This window comes from Athene noctua, chromosome 32 (genome assembly GCF_965140245.1).
Source record: "Athene noctua chromosome 32, bAthNoc1.hap1.1, whole genome shotgun sequence".
NCBI classification, from domain to species: domain Eukaryota; kingdom Metazoa; phylum Chordata; class Aves; order Strigiformes; family Strigidae; genus Athene; species Athene noctua.
The window spans coordinates 2,007,250-2,027,721 of NC_134068.1; the positions used below are offsets into that span (position 1 = coordinate 2,007,250).

At 67.8% G+C, this 20,472-nt stretch overlaps 2 protein-coding genes and 1 long non-coding RNA gene across 3 annotated transcripts; all 3 read right to left on the reverse strand.

Moving 5' to 3' along the window:
• Positions 1-794: 794 nt before the first annotated feature.
• LOC141972352 (splicing factor 1-like) lies at positions 795-10,926 on the reverse strand. The gene is given in 19 exon segments (XM_074930230.1): positions 795-1,037; positions 1,039-1,087; positions 1,090-1,278; positions 1,756-1,788; positions 1,791-1,832; positions 1,835-1,906; positions 1,978-2,001; positions 2,004-2,036; positions 2,660-2,786; positions 2,789-2,848; positions 2,850-3,156; positions 3,234-3,341; positions 3,918-4,033; positions 4,110-4,293; positions 4,842-4,931; positions 5,030-5,182; positions 6,387-6,462; positions 9,579-9,704; positions 10,190-10,926. Coding segments are annotated over 19 exon segments (2,628 nt in total). The 5' UTR covers positions 10,884-10,926; the 3' UTR covers positions 795-892.
• Positions 10,927-11,941: 1,015 nt separating this feature from the next.
• On the reverse strand, positions 11,942-17,337 carry MEN1 (menin 1). The gene is given in 11 exon segments (XM_074930231.1): positions 11,942-12,562; positions 12,961-13,134; positions 13,734-13,863; positions 14,531-14,667; positions 14,743-14,816; positions 14,819-14,829; positions 14,898-14,938; positions 15,232-15,360; positions 15,634-15,842; positions 16,434-16,882; positions 17,229-17,337. Coding segments are annotated over 10 exon segments (1,803 nt in total). The 5' UTR covers positions 16,876-16,882; positions 17,229-17,337; the 3' UTR covers positions 11,942-12,106.
• Positions 17,338-18,213: 876 nt separating this feature from the next.
• On the reverse strand, positions 18,214-20,258 carry LOC141972387 (uncharacterized). Its single transcript, XR_012635372.1, has 4 exons — positions 20,079-20,258; positions 19,558-19,638; positions 18,980-19,114; positions 18,214-18,402 (listed from the first exon to the last, which is right to left on the reverse strand). It is a non-coding gene; the product is annotated as an uncharacterized LOC141972387 (long non-coding RNA).
• Between the last annotated feature and the right edge of the window lie 214 nt (positions 20,259-20,472).

The window sequence follows — 20,472 nt, forward strand, 5'->3', positions numbered from 1 at the left end:
CCGATGTGGTGGAGCGGGGGGTCCCGGTGGGGTTTCGGGGGGTCCCGGGGGGGTTGGGGGTCCCGGTGGGGTTTCGGGGGGTCCCGGGGGGTTCGGGGGTCCTGGGGGGTCCGGGGGGCTCTGGGCTGGAGGCGGCAGCGGCGGCGGCCCGGGCGCTATGAGGGAGCGGCTGATTAATTATTCAGGAGGGGGCGTGGCCACACGGGGAGTCACGGCCTCACTTGGCCCCCCCCCCGCACGCGGTGCCGAGGGCGCATCATTAATTATTCACGAGGGGGCGGGGCTCCGCGATAAACCACGCCCCACCCACCCTAGGCGCTGCGGCAGGGGCACCCTCATTAATAAATCACGAGGGGGCGGAGCTTGCGGCGCCACACCCCTGCCCAGGGCAGGGGGAACCTCACCGGTGTTCCCGTTGAATATTTATGAGGGAGGCGAAGCACGGGGCGGCTTGGCCACGCCCCCACCTCAGCGCTCATTCGCACGGGCGAGCCCGGCCCCCCCGGGGCTGTGACGTGTTTAATATTCAGGAGGGAGGCGGTGCTTGCGCGGCCACGCCCACCCTCCCGGTGTTTAGTCCCGAGGGGGCGTGGCGCCGCGAGGCCCCGCCCCGCCCCTCCCCCCTCCCGGTAACCCGAGGCCAAGTTCAAGGTCGCGACATTTCGGCGGGTGATTGACAGGCACAGGGGTGGGGGCGGGGCGAAGGGCGGGACCGCCGGGCTCGTGTTTCACGGGGGGGGAGGGGCGGGAAACCGCGAGAAATAACGACACAGCGTGGGGGGAGGGGCGGGGGCCCCGCCCCGGTTTTTATTGGTTCACAAAAAGCGCTGGGGGGGAGGGGCCACGCACGCTGGGGGCAGGGGGGAGTGACCCCGTGGCCCCGCCCCCGCGCTCAGGGCGGCCCCGGGGCCGGGGGGGGGGGGTGTCCGCGGTCAGTTCTGGGGGGCGGCGGGGGGGGCGCGGGGGGCAGCCCGAAGGGGGGCAGGGCGGGCACCCCCATGCCCATCATGGTGACGAAGTTAGAAGGGTCCATGGGGCGGGGGGGGCGGCGGGGGCGCGTACATCATGGCCCCGGAGCCAGGGGGGGCGGCGGCGGCGGGGGGGCCCCGGGGGGCAGCGGGGGCTGCACCCCGGGGGCAAAGGCACCAGCGAGGGGCTGCCGGGAGGGGGGGGGGGGCCCCCGAAGAAGCCGCCCCCCCCCCCCGCCGCCCCCCCGCCGCCCCCCCCTGCTGCCAGGGGGGAGGGACCCGCTGCCAGCGCTCGTGGTGGTCGTCGTATCTGCGGGGCAGGCACCGGAGTCGGGGGGCGAAGCGGGGAGGGGGTCGGGCGAGGGATGGGGGCGACGGGGGGCCCAACTGACCCGACACCCCCGGGAAGGGCTCAGTAACAGGGACGGCTAATTACAGAGGAGGCTTAGCCCCCCCAGGGGTAAATGAGGATCAATGGGGGGAGGGAGTTAATTACGGGGGTTAATTAGTGACGGGGGTGCCCCCTCCCCCAAAACCTCCCAAAATGCCCCAAATCCACCCAAAACCCCTGAAATTGCCCCAAATCAACTGAAAACCCCCCAAATCACCCCAAAACTGCCCCCAAACCCCCCAAATCTGCCCAAATTTGCCCCCAAATCCCCTGAAATGGCCCCAACCCCCCCTGAATCTGCACCAAACACCCCCAACGTTTCCCCCAAGTCGCCCCCAAACCTGCCCCCAACCCCCCCAAATCACCCCAACCCCCCCCGCGCCCCCCCGCACTCACTTTGCTGCCAGGGCAGGGGGGTGCTGCTGCTGCTGGGGGCGGCGGCGGCTGCTGCTGCCAGGGGGGGAGGGGGCCGGAGGGGGGGGCGGCGGCTGCCCACCGGGCGGGGGGGGCGGGGGGGGCAGCAAACCCAGCGGCGGCGGCATCATACCTGGGGGGCAGGGGCGGTGAGCGGGCGGGGGCGCCCGGGGAGGGGGCCGGGGGGGCGCGGGGGGGTCCCACCTTTTCCCTGGTGCAGGCGATAGACCCAGAGCCCACCGGCGCATTTCCCAGGTACTGATCTTGAGGGAATGAGAGACCGGCGCCTTAGCGAGGGCGACGGCCGCGCGACCCCCCGCCCCCAAAACACACGCGGGCACCCCCGGCCCCCCCCAGCCCCCCCGAACCCACCAGAACCCCCCCGGCGCCCATGGCGGGAGGAGGCGCCGTTGCCACGGGGGGGGGGGGGGGGGGGGCTGAAAAAATCCTCCCCCCCCCCCCCCCCCCCCGCAGGAGGCAGCTCCCAGGGCGCAGCCGAACCCCCCGATTCACCCCAAAGCCCCCGCGAGGGGAACAGGACCCAGCACCGAGGGGGCATGTGCCCAAAAACCCCTTTTTTCACCCCAAAACCCTTTTCCCCCAATTCCCTTTTTCCTCCTTAAACCCTCCCCCCCCAAAACCCCCTTCCCCCCCCTTTTGCCCCAACCCCCATTTCTCCCCCATCACCCCCCCAAACTCCCCCTTTGCCCCCCCCTCACCCCCAACCCGTTCTGCCCCCCCAACCCTCACTTCCTCCCCCCTTTTGCCCCCCTCACCCCATTTCTCCCCCCTTTTGCCCCCCTCACCCCATTTCTCCCCCCTTTTGCCCCCCAACCCCATTTCTCCCCTTTCCCCCCCCGTGCCCCCCTCCCAGGATTGTCCTCACCCATGTGGTGGGGCGCGGGGTGCCCGGGGGGGTGGGGGCCCTGCCCCATGGGGGGGTGATGCGGCTGCATCCACGGGGGGGGCCCGTTGGGGTTGTGCTGCAGCGGGTGCCCCCCGGGGCCGCCCCCCCCAGCCCGGCCATGGGGTGGGGGAAGCTGTGGGGCCCCCCCGGGCCCCCCCCGTGCAGCCCCGTGGTAGGGGCGGCTCTCGGCGGGGGTCGAGTTCATCCAGGGCGGGCGGCTCTGGGGGGGGACACACAGAGAGGGGGGGGTCAGCGCCGCCGGGGGGGGGGGGGCGGGGGGGGCGCGGGGGGGCGCACTCACCGGGGGGGGCTGGCCGCCGGCCTGGCTGGTAGCCCGGTGGCTACTGGAGAGGGGGCTGGTGTTGTGCGCGGCGTTGGAGCTGACGGAGACGGGCGCCTCGCCCAGCTCGGCCATGAGCGACAGGTACTCCTTGTCCATGCGGGCCTTGTCCTGCGCCGACTGCGGGTCCCCGGGGCTGGGGGCACACGGGGGTCAGGGGGCGCTCGGGGGTCAGGGGGCGCTCGGGGGTCAGGGGCGCTCGGGGGCGCTCACCGCGCGAACTTGCAGTCGGAGGCGATGTGCCCGGCGCCGCCGCACTTGGTGCAGACCGTGGTGTTGGTGATGCTGCGCGGCTCCGAGCTCTGCCACGGGCGCAGGATCCTGCGGGCGGGGGGCGACGGGGGTTGTGTACGGGGGAGGGGCGCGCTTGGGGGAAAAGGGGGCTTTCGGGGGCAGAAAGTGTGTTCGGGGGGAGAGGGGCCCCGGGTGGGGGTGCAAGGGGCCGGGGTTTGGGGTCAGAAGGGTCACACACACAACTGGGGTAAAAGGGGCCCGGTTTGGGGTAAAAGGGCCCCGTTTTGGGGCTCAGGCGGCAGCTCCTGAAGCCCAAGGAGCCGTATTTAGGGTTCAGGGAGCCCCGTTTGAAGCCCAAGGGGCTGGTTTTGGGGTCCAAGGAGCCATTTCTGGGGTCCAAAGGGCTACACTTGGGGCTCAGGGAGCCCCATTTTGGGGCACAAGAGACTGTTTCGGGCCCAAGGAGCCATTTTGCGGGGCCGCAGGGGACCCTTCTCGGGGCTCAAAGGACCATTTCTGGGCCCCAGGGACCACTCTGGGGGGACCCCAGGGACCACTCCGGGGGGGCCCCAGGGACCACTCCGGGGGGACCCCAGGGACCACTCTGGGGGGACCCCAGGGACCACTCCGGGGGGGCCCCAGGGACCACTCCGGGGTGCTGACCGGTTGTCGTCCTCCCGCAGGGTCCCGTTGAGCCGCGCCAGCTCCCGCAGCTGCATCTTGCGCAGATCGTTCTGGTCCTCGGGCGTCTCGATCCCCTGCTTCAGGATGTTGCGGATCTGGGGGGGGGAGCGTGTGTGTGGGTGAGAAACGGGTCAGCAGGGCCCCCCCGGCCCCTCCAGGGCCCCCCCAGACCTGCTCCACCGCCTTCTTGACGTTCTCCATGGTGTTGGCGGTGACCAGGGCGTGCAGCGGCTCGTCCTCGCCCGGCAGCATCTGCCCGTCCTTGCGGCCCACCTTGCCCTCCTTCACCGAGCCCTTGCCCCGGATCATGATCTTGGCGTTGCACTCCTTCTCGATGTTCTTCAGCGTGTTCCCCCTGCGGGGGGGACCCCAAAAAATTGTGAAAATCCCCCCAAATATTTGGGGGGGGGGCACAGCACAGAATAGGGGGGGGAAAGGGGGTCACCTGCGTGAATTTGGGGTGGGGGGAACCCACAGACCCACTGTGGGACCCCACGGGGGGGGAGAGACAAGATGGCGGCAGCGTTAGTCACCCCAAATCACTAAGAGCCCCCCCCGAATTATCTGACGGGGGGCGACCAGCCCGGGCAGGGGGTCACCCACCCCAGCCGGGGAGGGGGGAACCCCAATGCCCTACTGGGACCCCCCAGGAAGGCAGAGGGGGGCCTGGCAGCCTCGTTAAGACCCCCCCCCCCCCCCAAATCCTGGGGTGATGCTGAGAGTGGGGGGGGCACCCCCAAACTGCCTTGTGTTCCCCCTGCCCCCCCAGGCTGTGAGGGTGGTGGCACTTGTGGCTTCGTTAAGTGCTGGGGGCTCGTTAGGGGCGACCCCCCCGGGAGGCGATGAGGGGGACGAGGGCCCCCCGGCGGTTTTGGGGGTGACGGGGGGGTCCCGCAGCCCCACCTGGGCCCGATGAGCAGCCCCACGAAGTTGATCTCGGGGTACTCGTCCTGCGGGATCATCACCTTGTCGCTGACCCGCGTGGCCGGCGGCCTGCAGCGAGAACGGCGCGGGGGTTACGAAGGGCAAAATAAAAAAACCAGCCCCCCGGCAACACCCCCCCCAAAAAAAAGGCCCCGAATCGGCCTCACTTGTAGTCGGCGGGGGGCTTGAAGTCGGGGTTCAGGGCCACCATCTCGGTGATGAGGTTGTGCCGCTCCTCCTCCAGCTTCTTGCGGGTGCGGAACTCGCGGGTGTTGAGGCGCTTCCCCTCGCTGTTGTAGATGGGCTCGGGGGAGGGCGACCTGGGGGGGGCAGGGGGGGTCACCCTGCCGCCGGACGGGCCCCCCGGGGGGCTGTACCCGCCCCCCCGACCCCCCCTTCCCACCCCCAACCCCGCCCCAGCCAGGACAGGGGCTGCCCCCCCCCCTCCCCTCCCCGGGGGGGGGCGTTAATTAGCGCCCAATTAAGAGCCCCCCCCCCCGCCCCAAAACCAGCCGCTCTGGCTCCTTTTTCCTGTTTTGGGGCAGTTTGGGCTCTTATTAAAACTTTTTTTCCCCCCTTTTCTCGTTTTTTTGTTTGGTTTTTTTTTTTTTTTTTGGAGGCCTCGTTTTGCCCGTTTCTGCGGTTTTTTAGAGGAAAAGCTCCCGCTTTTTTGGGGGGAAGCTTTTGGTTTTGGCAGCGCGGCAGGAAAAGCTACGGAGGGAAGAGTTAAGGTCGGTTTAGCAGAGCCGTGTGTTCGGGGTGGGAAAAAAAAATCAGAATTATGATTAAAAATCAGAATTAAAAATCAGAATTATCATCAATTAAGGAGATGAAAAAGAAAAAAAAAAAGTCACAATTCCTCGAGTTTTTGGTTAAAGTTATGGACCTTTTTTTACCCCCCCCGGCTTCCCCCAAAATTGCGAATTTAGGATGAGGCTGCAAGAAGGGAAGAGATTACGCGGATCGTCCAAAAAAAATTACAATCCCGGGCGGCAATCGGAAACCTGCACCCGTTTTGGGGTGAAAAAGAAACTTTTCTGGATTAAACCCAGTTGGCGCCACCGTCCTCGCGGCCTAAAGGGAACTGTCGACACCGAAAGGAAAGGTCAAGGCTAATCAGCACCGCAATTAACCCCCCGTCTAACGACGCCCCGGCTCGTTAACGATGCGCTCGGCCCTGGCGCGCTGCGGAGGAGCAAGTCGGGTTATTGCGGATTTCCCTGGATTTCCCCCCAAAACCCCAAGCGCCGGGGCGGCCCCCCCACCCCCGCCGGTCCTCAGCGGGGCCGCGGGACCCCCCCCGGGCTGCCCCTTTGGCCGGGGGGGGAAGATCGGGTGGGTGGGGGGGGGGGCTGCGGCCGGAGCCCCCGGGGCCGATCGGAACCGAATCGGGGTGGGGGGTGATCCGAGGGGAAACCGGGGGGGCGGCCCCCGGCCCCCCCGCGGCGGAAAGGCCGGGAATGGTGAAAACCAGCGGAAGCGCCCCAAAGGGGGGGCGGGGACTGTCAGGGGAAGGGTCCCAACCTGTCCTCAGGGTTAGGGGGGATGCCCAGGTCTCCCGTGCGCAGTTTGCGAGTCAGGTCTTCGATCTGCAGTTGCACTGGAAGAAACCCGGTTAGGACAGAAAAAAGGGTGGGAAAAAAGACAGAGTTACCAAAAAAAACGACATTCTGGCCAAAAACAACAGACATTCTCTAGCACAGAGCCCGAACGGCGGCTTTTCCCAAAACCAGACAGAGTGTCCCCAAAACCAGGCCTTGGTACCACACCACACACGCGGCGGGGGCAGGGGGGGTGTGTGTGTGTGGTTTGGTTTTTCTCTTGGTTTTTTTTGCCCAAAACACATGTTATCGGCCCCAAAACCCAGCGGGGCTGCCGGTAACGACGGGCAGCTCGGCCGAAAGCGGGCAGAGTTACCCCAAAACCAGGCCCCGGCGCCGTGAAACACAGCGACCGTTACTAGAAACGGGCGTTTTCGCCCCAAAACCAGACATCGTTACCGGTGTCGGTACCTGAAACGCACACGTTTACCCTAAAAGCAAACATTCGTTACGCTAAAAAAAGGACATTGGTTGTTACCTAAAATCGACAGGTTTACCGCAAATGTCGTTGTCGGTAAGAGCAGCATCGTTACCCAATATACACGTTATTTACCCCAAAACCAAACGTTACGGGCGTTACTGCTAAAACCGGGCACGTTTCAGCTAACGCCAAACGTCGTGACCGTGAGGAAAAGCATCGTTATCCACCCTAAAATCAGGCACCGTTATACAAAAAGTGACGGGACTGCCCAAAACAGACGTGTTTGCCCCAAAATGAGGCATTAGGGTGGGAACAGAGCAGACGTGGTTACCCCAAGTGGACACTGTGCCTCTAAAACCAGACCTTGTCGTTACCATCATTGCTGCAAATTCTGACGTTATTTGCTCTAAATTCAGACATTATCGCTCTAAAATCAAAACATTTATCGCTCTAAAATCAAAACATTTATCGCTCTAAAATCAAAACATTTATCGCTCTAAAATCAAAACATTTATCGCTCTAAAATCAAAACATTTATCGCTCTAAAATCAAAACATTTATCGCTCTAAAATCAAAACATTTATCGCTCTAAAATCAAAACATTTATCGCTCTAAAATCAAAACATTTATCGCTCTAAAATCAAAACATTTATCGCTCTAAAATCAAAACATTTATCGCTCTAAAATCAAAACATTTATCGCTCTAAAATCAAAACATTTATCGCTCTAAAATCAAAACATTTATCGCTCTAAAATCAAAACATTTATCGCTCTAAAATCAAAACATTTATCGCTCTAAAATCAAAACATTTATCGCTCTAAAATCAAAACATTTATCGCTCTAAAATCAAAACATTTATCGCTCTAAAATCAAACATTTATCGCTCTAAAATCAAACATTTATCGCTCTAAAATCAAACATTTATCGCTCTAAAATCAAACATTTATCGCTCTAAAATCAAGCATTTATCGCTCTAACACCAAACACCAGTGGGAGGAAAGCAGAGAGATTACCAGGGGACACGTTCACCCCACACAAGCGTTCGTGAATCAGGGAAAGGCAGCGTGACGTGAACCAGCGGTTTTTCTCCCCAGAGCAAACCCCGCTCCAAAACCCGGCGTTCCGCCCCAACGCGGCCTCGTGGCTCTCGGGGTGAGGCGTGGCAAGGTAAGCGGTACCGCCGGGGAGCCCAACGCCGTCCCCCGGCACTGCCAGAGCCCGACCGCGGCCCCGGCCCCGCGGCCCCGGTACCGCTACCCCAGCCACCAGCCCTAGCCGGGCAGCGGTTACCCCGAATCGGGCAAAGCCACCTCAGAGACACCCACCGCCCCTGAAAACGGTGAGGTGTCACCAAAACCGAGGCGCTATTGCCTCGGAAATAACCGTTATCCCCGGAAAAAGTGCATTGTTACTGAGAACTGGGCAACGCCACCTCAGAAGCACCCATTATTCCCTAAAAAACTGAATTAGTACCAAAAATCAGGTGGTATTGCCTCAGAAAGAGCCATTACCCCTGAAGAGGTGAATTGTTACCAAAAAATCGGGCAGTACTCCCTCAGAAATAACTATTAACTCCTAAGAAAGTGCATTACTGCCAAAAATCAGGCAATATTACCTCAAAACTAACTATTATCCCCTGAAAAGGCGAATTACTGCCAAAAATCAGGCAATATTACCTCAAAACTAACTACTATCCCCTGAAAAGGCAAATTACTGCTAAAAATCAGGCAACATTACCTCAAAAATAACTATTATCCCCTAAAAAGGTAAATCATTGCCAAAAATCTGTCAGTATTACCTCAGAAATAACTATTATCCCCTAAAAAGGCAAATTATTGCCAAAAATCAGGCAATATTACCTCAAAAATAACTATTATCCCCTAAAAAGGCAAATTATTGCCAAAAATCAGGCAATATTACCTTAAAAATAGCTATTATCCCCCCAAAAGGTAAATTATTGCCAAAAATCAAGCAATACTACCTCAAAAAAAACTATTATCACCTAAAAAAGTGCATTATCGCCAAAAAACGAGGCAATATTACCTCAGAAATAACTACTATTCCCCGAAAAGGTGAATCATTGCCAAAAATCTGGCAATACCACCTCAAAACTAACCACCGTCCCCTAAAAAAGTGCACTGTTGTCAAAAATCGGGGAAGATTACTTCTGAAATAAGTATTATCCCCTAAAAAAGTGTGCTGTTACCAACCGCTAGGCAGCGTTGCCTCGGAAATAACCCTTATCCTCCAGGAAGGTGAATCGTGCCCCCAAACCAGGCGATACCACCTCAAAAACACCCGCTATCACCTAAAAAAGTGTATTATTGCCCCAAAGCAAGCCGTGTTACTTCAAAAATAACTATTGCGGCTTTAGGAAGGGCATCGTTACTAGAGATCAGGCAGTATCACCCCAAACGCATCCCTTACTGACTGAAGAAGTGAATTTTTTGCCAAAACCGATCAGTGTTACCTCAAAAACCACCACGATCACTGTGCTGGTACCAGAGAGCAGGCAGCGTGGCCCCAGGCACAGCCCTTACTCCCTGCCGGGGGGAACGGGACCCAACCCCGGGCAGCACCGCCTCGGAACGGCCCCGGCTCCCCGGGCAGGGAATCGCCACCGCAGCCGCGGCGGTTTGAGCCCCGGCCCGACCCGACCCCCGAGGGCCCCCCCGGCCCGGCCCGGCCGTTACCGATGTAGGCGCGCTCCTGCTCGCGGGTCAGCCCGGGCGGGATCACCGTCGGCATCCCCGGGATCACCGTCTTCTGCTCCAGCGAGTCCTGGTTCCAGCGGCTCCGCTTCCGCTTCCGCGGGAAGTCTGGGGGGAGCGGGCGGGGGGGACACCCGGCGGGTTGGGGCGAATCCCCGCGGGGTGGGGACCGACTCGCCGCGCGTGTTCGGGCGGGGGGGCACGGAGAGACGCGACAACACACACCGCCCCCCCCCCCCCCCCCCCGCGGCGTGTCTGGGGCCACAAAATGGCCGCCGGCGACTGGGGGGGCGCCTTCACCCCCCGCCGACACCCCCGGACCCCCTTCAAAGCCCCCAAACCCCCCCCCGACACCCCCCAAGGACCCCCCCGGCGACCCCCGGAGCCCCCCAAACACCCCCTAGAGACCCCCCAAACCCCCCTAAACACGCCACAGAACCCCCAAACCCCCCCCGGAGGCCCCCCCAAACCCACGGACCCCCCCCCCAGACCCCCAAAAGGACACTAAACCCCCACTTAACCCCCCATTACTCCCCTTTTTGCCCCCCCCAACCCCCCCGTTCGCCCTTCGCCCGCCCCCCCCCGGCTCGTACCTGACCTCCGGGAGCCCTTGTGGCCGCCGGCCGCGCGCCCGCCCGCTTCATTCTGCCCCCCCCCTCCTCCTCCGCCGCCCCCCCCGCCGGGCCCGCTCTCCTCCGGCCGTTGCTGCGCCGGGGCGGCGGCCGGCGGCTGTTGGGGGGGGGCCGGCGGTTGCTGAGGGGGGGGCGCGGCGGGAGGCGCCGCAGCCGCCTGCGGGGGGGCCGGCGGGTCGTGGCCGGGAGGCGGCGAGGGGAAGCGGTACTGCCCGTAGGGCGCGGCCCCGGGCGCCGGCGGCTGCTGCTGCTGCTGCTGCGGCGGCGGCTGCGGGGGGGCGGCGGGAGCCGCCGGTTGTTGCGGCTGCGGCGCGGCCGCCGCCTGAGGCTGCGGCTGCTGCTGCTGCTGCTGGGCCGGCGGCGGCGGCGGCGGGGGGGGCGGCGGCGGCTGCTGCTGCGGCTGAGGCTGCGGCGGCGGCGGCGGCGGCGGGGGCGGCGGCGGCGGCGGCGGCAGCGCGGCGAACGGGTACGCGGCGGCCGCCATCGGGCCCAGGAGAGCGGCCGGGGCCTGGCCGGCGCCGGGGGGCGGCGGGGGAGGCGGCGGCGGGCCGGGCAGGACGAGGCCGGGGGGCGGCGGCAGCGGGAAGCCGGGTTTCCCCGGCGGCGGGGGCGGGTGGAGCTTGCCCAGCGGCGTGGCGTTCGCCCCGGTCGCCATAGAGCCTCCCCTCGGCCGCCGGCCTTCGCGAACCTTCCACGCCGCCGCTACGCGCGCGCGACGCCCATTGGCCGCGCCACGCGTCCGTCAAGCCGCCCGCGAGCGGCCGTTGGCCGGCGGAGACGCCCGTCCGCCAGGAGACGGCGGCGATTGGGCGAAGGGGGAGGGCGGCGGGGCGGGGACGGGCGCCGAGGCGGCGGCGGAGGGGATTGGCCGGGAGGGACGTCGCTCAGGGCAGGGCGAGGGGGGGCGAGCGCCGATTGGGCGGAGCGGCGGAGGGCGGGTCCGCCGGGGGGGGAGGGGGGCGCCCGCCGCTATTGGCTGTGCTCGGCCCCGCCCCGCGCCCCCGCGCGGGGGCGTCGGGAGACCCCGTGGCCCGTGACGACACCGCCTGCCTCGCCCCTCATTGGCCCGACTCCTCGGCCAGCGCTGATTGGCCCGCCGCGCCGTCGCGCAAGAAAACGCGCCGCTGGATTGGCGGAGGCGGCGGCGGGCGGGCGCCGCGGCCCGCCAGAACCTCGCCGCGAAGCATCACGGGAATTTACGCCCCCACTCCCCGACCCCAAAATCCCCCCAAACCTCCCCCCCCCCCATCACACTTCGGGGGGGGTCGCGGCCCCCCCGGACCCCTGGGGATGGCGGGGCGGGGCCGTTCCTGCGCGCTCCGGCCGCGGCAGGAGGGTCCTAAAATGGCGGCGGGGGGGGGGGGGGGCAGCTCTGCGGAATCGGGGTCCGGGGGGGCGTCACCGCCCCCCCCCCCCCCGCCGGCTGAAGGCCCGAGTACAAAAAGAGGCGAGGAGGGGCGGGGACAGGTTATGCATATGCATAAGCGCCTGGTGAATATGAATAGCCCCCGCAGAACAGGGGCGACACCCCCCCCCCCGAAAAAATAATAAAAAAAGAGGAAACGGTGGAAAAAAACAACCAGCGGCGGTTTATTGCCCCGCGACGCCCCCCCGCCCCTTTTTTTCACCCCAAATCCCCCCCCCGCGCCCCAATCCCGCCCCCTCCTGACCCTTTTTTTCCCTTTTTCTCCCCATTTTATTCCGCCCCCCCCCCCCCCCCCAAGGTCTGTTCCGGGGGGGTCCCCGCCCCCGGGGGGGGGTCAGAGCCCCCTGCAGCGTCCCAGCTGTCCTTGGGGAGTCCCACCCCGTTCCGGGGGGGTCCCAGCTCCCCGGGGGGGGTCTCCCCATGCCGGGGGGGTCCCCGCCGTCGCGGGGGGGTCAGAGCCCCTTGCGGGGTCTCTTCAGGAAGGCCCCCAGGGCGTAGTCGCTGGGCGCCGCCTTCTGCTTCTTGAGCTGCACCTGGGACTGGGCCGTGAGCTGCAGCTTGATGGCGCTGGAGTTGATCTTGGGGGCGCGCAGCAGGTCCTGCATCCCCCGCATCTTCTGGCTCTGGAACACCAGCACCGGGCCGCCCCCCCCCGCCGCCGGGGGGCCGGGGGGGGCCCCGGGGGGGGCGGCGCCGGGGGGAGGAGGGGTGGCCGGGGGGGGCTCCTCGGGCCGGGGGGGGCGGCGGCGCTCGGGGGGGGGTTTCTTGGGGAGCGACGGCGGCTCCTCGGGCTTGGACTCGCGTCGCGGCCCCCGGCGCCGGCCCTCGCGGGGGGGCTCCTCCCCCCCCGCCTCCTCGTCCTCGGGGGGGTCCGAGTCCCGCGACAGCAGCGTCACCTTCTGCCGCACCTGGGGGGGGAGCGCCCCCGCGGTGAAATTGGGGGACCCCGGGAGGTGGGGGGGGGGCCCTGGGGATCCCCCCGAGGTTATTGGGGACCCCGGGGGGGGTCACACGCACACGCACGCACACACACACAGCTGCGTGGGGCTGCCCCGTCCTCCCCCCGCACCCCTGCGATCCCCAAAACCTCCGGGGGGGTCCCCAAAGCCCCAGAGAGCCCCAAAACCCCGCTGGGCCCCCCCAACTCCCTCATAGGACCCCGAAAACCCCCAGAGAACCCCAAAACCCCCCCAAGTGCCCCTTGTCTAAACAGCTATAGGGCTGGTCGAGGACGACAGGCGTGGGGCTGCCCCGTCTTCCTCCCCCAGGGACCCCCCAAACCCCCCGTACCCCCAAACCCCCGTACCTGCCCGTCGAAGCGGCCCAGGGACTGCACCAGGAAGGTGGCCCAGCCCACGTGCAGGACGGGCGTGGGGCTCCCCTCCTCCCACTTGCAGATGCCGTCGTAGAAGCGCAGGAGGTGGGCGAAGCACTCGGGGTCCTGCAGCGCCGAGACCCCCCCCCCGGGGCTGGGGGACGCCTGCGGGCACCCGCGGGGTCAGGGGGGGCCCCCGGCACCCCGAAACGCGGCGGCGCCGCCGGAGACCCGCAGGTGCGGCGCCCCAAACGGGGGGCGTCCCCCTGAGAGCGCCGCAAGTGGCGCAGCTCGCCGAGAGCCCCAGATGTGGGGCGCCCCCCCGAGAGCCCCAAATGGGGGGCGCCCCCCCGAGAGCCCCAAATACAGCCCCCCAAATGTGGGGTGCCTCCCTGAGACCCCCAAATGGGGGGCGCCCCCTGTGAGCCCCCAAATTCAGCCCCCCAAATGTGGGGCGCCTCCCTGAGACCCCCAGATGCACCCCCCAGATATGGGGGACCCCCTCGAAACCCTCAAATTCCGCCTCCTCCCCACCTGGGGCCCCCCTGAACCCCCGCCAAACGCGACCTCCCAAATGTGGGGCACCCCCTTAAACACCACCCCCAAGACGTGGGGCACCCCACTGACCCCTTCAAACCCCCCCCCCCCCAAGCGCAGAACCCCCCAAACTCACCCCTGAAACCCCAAAATGCAGCTCACACATCCCGTGCCCCCCCCGGCTCCGTGGGTCGCCCCACGCCCCCCCCAGCGCGGGGCCCCCCCACCTCGGCGCCGTCGCCCTCCCCGGGGGGCTCCGCAGCGTTGGCCGCCTCCTTCAGCAGGTTGGGGATGACGTCGTTGGCCACGTCGAAGAATTCCTTGTAGATCTCCTCGTCCTCGCGGCAGTAGTTGTAGCTGGGGGGCAAGGGGGGGCACTTGGGGGGCTGCCCCACGGCCAGGAGGGGCTGGGGGGGGGGGACACAGACGACACCCCAAAAGGGTCCGGGGACACCAACACCCCCCCCCGCCCCCCCCGCCCCAAGAGCCTGGGCTGGGACACTCCCTGCCCCACGGCTCTGCCCCATAGCGCTGGGGGGGGCACCAGCTGCCCCACGGCTCTGCCCCATAGTGCTGGGGGGGGGCACCAGCTGCCTCACAGTTATAGAAGAGACACACCCCCCCCCCAGGAGGAATGGGGACCCCCAGAGCCCACCCTGAGTCCAAGCAGCACCCTCCCCATTACCAGCCCCACGGCTGCCCCACACCTGCCCCATAAGTTGGGGGGGGCGGTACCAGCTGCCCCACAGCTGCAGAAAAAGACACAGACCCCGCCCCCCAATGAGGGCTGGGGACACCCAAGCTCCAAGCAGACCCCCCCCCGCCCCATTCCCTGCCCCACGGCTCCAGAGAGCTCTGGGGACCCCAAACACACTGAACACCCCCCCCCGGTCCCACACCCCCCAGAAAGGAAGAAACGCCCCCCCTCTGCCCCCCCAGCCCCACAGCGAGGGCCGGGACCCCCCCAGCGCCACTCAAGTGCCCCCCCCCGGCCCCCCAAGTTCCCCCCCGGCGCCGCCCTCACTCCTGGATGACGGTGGCCGTGTCGGCCCAGGCCTCCAGCGCCTCCTTCACGTTCTTGTTGCGGCAGTGGAACCCGGCCAGGTACATGTAGGGGTAAATGTGCTCGTTGTTGTAGTAGGTGCGGGCCGAGAGGATGCCCTGGGGGCAGGACGTGTGGGTCAGCCCCACGGCCTGCCCCCGGCGCTCAGCCCCACGGCCTGCCCCCCGGCTCACCTTGTGGTAGATGGTGAGGGGGTCGGGTCTCCCCGGGGTGGGCTCCAGCTCCTCCAGGTCAGCCAAGTTCCCAGCGCCATGGGGTACCTGTGGGGCAGCCCCACGGTGGGTTGGGGGGCAGCCCCACGGCGGGGCGGGGGGCGGGGGTGTCTCACCTCTCCAGGTGCCCCAGGTCATAGAGCAGCCAGAGCAGGCGCTGCGGTGGCAGGGACAAGGGTTGGGGGGTGCCCCACAGCCCCCCTGTCCCACAGCTGCCCCATAACCATCCTGCCCCACAGCCCCCCTGCAGCCATCCCCCTGCCCCACAGCTGCCCCACAGCCCCTCCCTCTGCCCCACAGCCCTCCTGCAGCCATCTCCCTGCCCCACAGCCCGCCCCACAGCCCCTCCCTCTGCCCCACAGCCGCCCCCCTGCCCCACGGCTGCCCCACAGCCCCTCCCTCTGCCCCACGGCCATCCCCCTGCCCCACGGCCGCCCCCCGGCGCCCCACCTGCTGGAGCTGCAGCAGCTCGAGGCTGTCGGTGTGGGGGTCGATGGAGGGGTTGATGGCGCACACCATGAACGCCACCTCCATGTGCCGCGAGCACCGCAGGAACGAGCCCTTCAGGTACAGCCAGCTCTGGGGGCAGGGGGCGGTGACACACCCGCCCGGCCCCCCCCGTGCTCCCGCACCCCCACGGCCCATCCCTGCCCCCCCGGCCCCCTCCCCTGTCCTGCGGCCCCCCCCATGTCCCCCCTCACCCCCCATGTCCCCCTGCGCCGCCCCCCTCACCCTCCCATCCCCTCTGTGTCCCCCCCGTGCCCCCATCACCCCCTATCCCCCTCCCCACGTCCCCCATCCCCACCCGGTGCCCCCCCTCACCCCTATCCCGCCCCCCGCGCCCCCCCTCACCCTCTCGGCCACCCCCGCCTGCACGCTCTGCCCCCGCCGGTCCTCGTTGCCCTTCCCGTGCCAGGTGACCTCGGCGGTCTGGAGCCCCCCCGCGCCGAAGGCCACCCAGGCGTGGTCCTCGCTCAGGGCCAGGTGCACGTCGGGGAGCCCCAGGGCCTGGCACGCCCCCACCACCGCGAAGGCCACGCCCGAGCTGTCCAGCTTCGTCCCTGGGGGGCGCGGGGGGGACACGGGTCACCCCACGGGGACGGGGGAACCCCAGGGATGGGGGGGGACCCCGGGGTCACCCCGTGGTGCCCGTCACCCCCCGAACGCTGGGGGGGGGGGGGGGGGCCCTAGAGTAATCCTGAGCCCACGGGGACCCCCGAAGTCCTTCATTAGTTATGGGGCAGCCCCCCAACCCCCTTATCACTTGTGGGGCAGCCCCCCAACCCCCCAGACCCCCTTATCACTTGTGGGGCAGCCCCCCAACCCCCCCAGACCCCCTTATCACTTGTGGGGCAGCCCCCCAACCCCCCCAAGACCCCCTTATCACTTGTGGGGCAGCCCCCCAACCCCCCCAGACCCCCTTATCACTTGTGGGGCAGCCCCCCAACCCCCCCAGACCCCCTTATCACTTGTGGGGCAGCCCCCCAACCCCCCCATCACTTGTGGGGCAGCCCCCCAACCCCCCCATCACTTGTGGGCAGCCCCCCAACCCCCCCAGACCCCTTATCACTTCTGGGGCAGCCCCCAACCCCTCAGACCCCCTCCAAACGCCCCTTATCACTTGTGGGCAGCCCCCCCGCGCCCCCCGGTACCGGTGATGAAGCTGAAGAGCGACTGGATGTGGGCCCGGTCCTTGAAGTAGGAGCGGCTGAGGCTGTTCCAGATGACGTCCGACACTTTCTTGACGAGGTCGCGGGAGGAGAAGCCGTCGGGGCGGGGGTAGAGCGAGAGGTCCACGGCGCCGCGGATCTGGGCGGTGAAGCGGGCGTAGAGCGCGGCCACGATGGACAGCTCGGCCACCGGGAAGTAGGCCAGCGTGTGGGGGTCGGGGCCCGGGCGCGCCTCGAAGCTGATGCCGGGGACGTTGGTGGGGAGGACGCGGTTGACGGCCAGGAAATGCTCCACGAAGCCCAGGACCAGCGAGAGCAGCACCAGGTCCGGCTCCGGCTGCCGCAGCTCGGCCTCGAAGAGCCGCACCACCGCCCCCACGGAGCGCAGCGGGAACAGCGCCTTCTGCCACGGCTTGGGGCCCATGGCGGGGCTGGGGGGCGCGGGGGGGTTAGAGCGGAGGGACGGCCGCTTCTGCCACGGGTCCAGGCCCATGGCGGGGCTGGGGGGTCGGGGGGGGGCTTCTGCCAGGGCTGGAGCCCCAGAGCGCCTGGGGGGGGAATGGGGGGGGAATGGGGGGGCACCGGGGGGGCCTGGAGGAAGGGGGGGGGGTCAGGGAGACCCCCCGGGGGTGACGGGGATGAGGGAGAACCCGACCCCCCCCCCCCCCCAAACCCCTTCCAGCCCCCACGGGCCGCGGCTCCTCCGGGCCGGGACCCCCCGGGACCCCCTAAAACCCCCGGGACCCCCCCGACACCCCGCGCCCCCCCGCCCCTCACCGTGGCCGCCGCCGCCGCGGGCAGCGCGGGGCACGACGGGAGTGGGCGGGGCCTCCGCGCAAGGCACGACGGGAGCGGGCGGGGCCTCAGCGCTGGGTACGACGGGAGTGGGCGTGGTCTCCGCCCAAGGCACGACGGGAGTGAGCGCGGCCTCCGCGGGGCACGACGGGACCGTGGAGGAATCCCGCCGCCGCCATTTTCCCCCCCAGCCCCGAATTCGCCCCGAATCGCCCCAATTTCACCCCAGCTCGGACCAAACAGCCCGGCCCCCCCCGAAATCTGCCAGTTTCACCCCGAATGGCCCCGAGGATGCTGGATTCCCCCCAGAACCACCCCCAAAGGCCCCAATTTCCCCCTAAATCGCCCCCAAAGGGCCCGGTAACAGCCCAGGCCCCTCGAAAAGCCCCAATTTCCCTCAATTCCCCCCAAAAAGTCCCCGGTGCCCCCATATCCCCCCCCCCAAGGTGCTTCAGTTGCCCCCCAAAGGCCCCGAGTTCTCCCCAAACCCCCCAACCTGCGCCCAAGCGGACCCAAATCCCCCCAATTCTAACCCAAGCCATCAAAATCCCCCAATTTCCCCCCCAGATGCCCCGATCTGCCCCCCCGGGTCTGATTTTCCCCCCAAATCTCCCCCCAAGTTCCCTTCTCCCTCCAAACCCCCCCTCGAGGCCCGAGCTTTAACCCAAAACCCCCCTAAACCTCCCCAAAACTCTCCTCTGAGGCCCCAATTAGAACCCAAATCCCCCCAAATTCCCCCCAATCTCCCCCCAGATCCCCCCAAGGCCCCAATCTCCCCCCAATTTCACCCCTCTCCCCCCCAAATCCCCCTGTCGCCCCCCAAATCCCAATGCCCCCGTCTCCCCCCGCTTCCCCCAATCTCCCCCAAATGCCCCCAATTTTCCCCCACCTCCCCCCCAAAATCCCCCCCAATGCCCCAATCTCCCCCCAAATGCCCCCCCAGGCAGGCAGGAGGCACCGGGGCGGTTTCTGCCCCCAGGTTTATTGGGGCGCGCGGGGGGTCAGCGGCGGCGCTGGGGCAGGCAGAGCCCCCCGTGCTGGCGGGAGCGCGCGGCCCCGGCCTTGCAGGCGCAGCGGAAGGAGCCGCTGGTGTTGACGCAGCGCTCGTGGCGGCACCGCAGCCCCCCCCGCCCCGGCTCCCGGCACTCGTCGATGTCTGGGGGCGACCGACGTCACCGACACCCCCGGTTCTGGCACCCCCGAACCCCCCCCGTGGGCCTCTGGCACCCACCCCTGTCTGTGGGTGTCAGGGCCCCCCCCCCAAACAGCCCCCCAGGGACCCCCAAACCCACCCCACAGACCCCCCAATGGCTGCGGGCACCAGGGACCCCCAAAACTCTTCCCCGACCCCCCCCTCCGACCCCCCAAACCCACCCCCCGGGCCTGTGGCACCCATCGATGGGTGTCGGGGCGTTTGGGGGGCACCCAGGGATTTGGGGGGGCACCCAGGGGTTTGGGGGGGGCACCCAGGGGTTTAGGGGGCACCCAGGGGTTGGTGGGCACCCCCAGGGGTTTGGGGGGGCACCCAGGGGTTTGAGGGGGCACCCAGGGGTTTGAGGGGGGCACCCAGGGGCTCGGGGGGGGACTCAGGGGTTCAGGGGGGGACTCAGGGGTTTGGGGGGGCACCCAGGGATTTTGGGGGGGGCACCCACAGGTTTCGGGGGGCACACGCAGGGATGTGGGGGGGCACCCAGGGGTTCGGGGGGGACCCAGGGGTTCGGGGGGGCTCTCACCGAGGCAGCGGGTGCGGGAGGGGTCGGGCTGGAAGCCGGGGGGACACTCGCAGCCGCGGCCGGGGAAGGAGCGGAGGCACCGGCCCCCCCCGGGACAGGGACACTCGGCCGAGTCCTCCTCGGAGCTCTCCTCGCCTGGGGGGGACACGCGGGTCTGGGGGGGGCCCGGACAACGGGGGGGGGGATCCTGGGGGAGTATGGGGGGTCCCGGGGGTGGGGAGGGGTCCCCAGGTTGCGGGGGGGGAGTCCCTGGGTGATGGGGGGGTCCCCTGGTGGCTGCTTGGGCCCCCCCAATGGTGTGGGGGGTCCCAGGGGGTGTTTGGGGGGTCCTGGGGGGGCGTTGGGGGCTCAGGGGGTGTTTGGGGGGTCCCGGGGGGGCTGTCGGGGGTCCCAGAGGTGTTGGGGGGTCCCGGGGGGGGGGCACTGAGGGGTCTCGAAGGGCGCTGGGGTGTCCTCGGGGTGTTTGGGGGGGTCCCAGGGGGCACTGGGGGGTCCTGGGTAGGAGTTGGGGGGTCCCGGGGGTGTTGGGGGGTCCCGGAGGGGTGTTGGGGGGTCCTGGGGGTGTTGGGGGGTCCCACCTCTGCGGGGCCCCCCCAGGCCGAGGGGGCTGACGTCCCAGAAGGAATTGCTCTCGCTCTGCGAGGACGAGCACTGCAGGCCTGGGGGGGTGGGGGCTGCGTCACCCCAGAGCCCCCCCAAACCCCCCCCCCGGGCCCCCCACAGCCCCCCAACAGCCCCAGAGCCCGCTGCAGCCCCCCCATGTCCCACAGGAGACCCCCCAGAGCCCCCCCAGGACACCCCAAAGTCCTCTACAGCCCCCCCATTAACCCATAAGGGCCCTCCTGCCCCCTCCCACCCCACAGACCCCCCAAGATCCCCCCAAACCCTCCCCTGGACCCCCCCAAATCCCCCAGATACCCCCCAGACCCCCCCCCACCCCCCAGAGTCCCCCCCAGACCCCCCCCCCAACCCCCCAGGAACCCCCCCAAACCCTCCAGACCCCCCACCCCCACCCACAGAGCCCCCCGGCCCCCCCCAGGACCCCCCAAATCCCCCAGACCCGCCCCAGGACCCCCCCCCGTGCCCCCCCCGGGGTCACCTGGTGGCCGGGGGGGGCAGGGCCGGCAGTGGTGCCCCCACCCGGCGCCCCCCCGGCAGCAGCACTCGTCCAGGGAGAGGGGCCCCCCCCGAGGGGCGCCCCGCAAACCCCCTCCTCCCCCCGCCGCTGCCAGCAGACGTCCCGGCGCTCCGGGGGGGGCCGCCGGGGGGGGCGGCGGGCGCGGTCTGTTGGGGGGCGAGACACGGCCTCGCACGAGGGGGGCTCGTGCGAGGGGTTCAGGGGGGGCGGGGGGCTCAGGCTAGGCCTCGCACGAGGCTCACAGGGACCGGGGGGGGTTTGCACGAGGATGGAGCCTCGCACGGGCGCTTGCACGAGGGTCTCAGGGCTCACACAAGGCTCAGAGGGACCGGGGCAGGGGTTTTGCACGGGGATG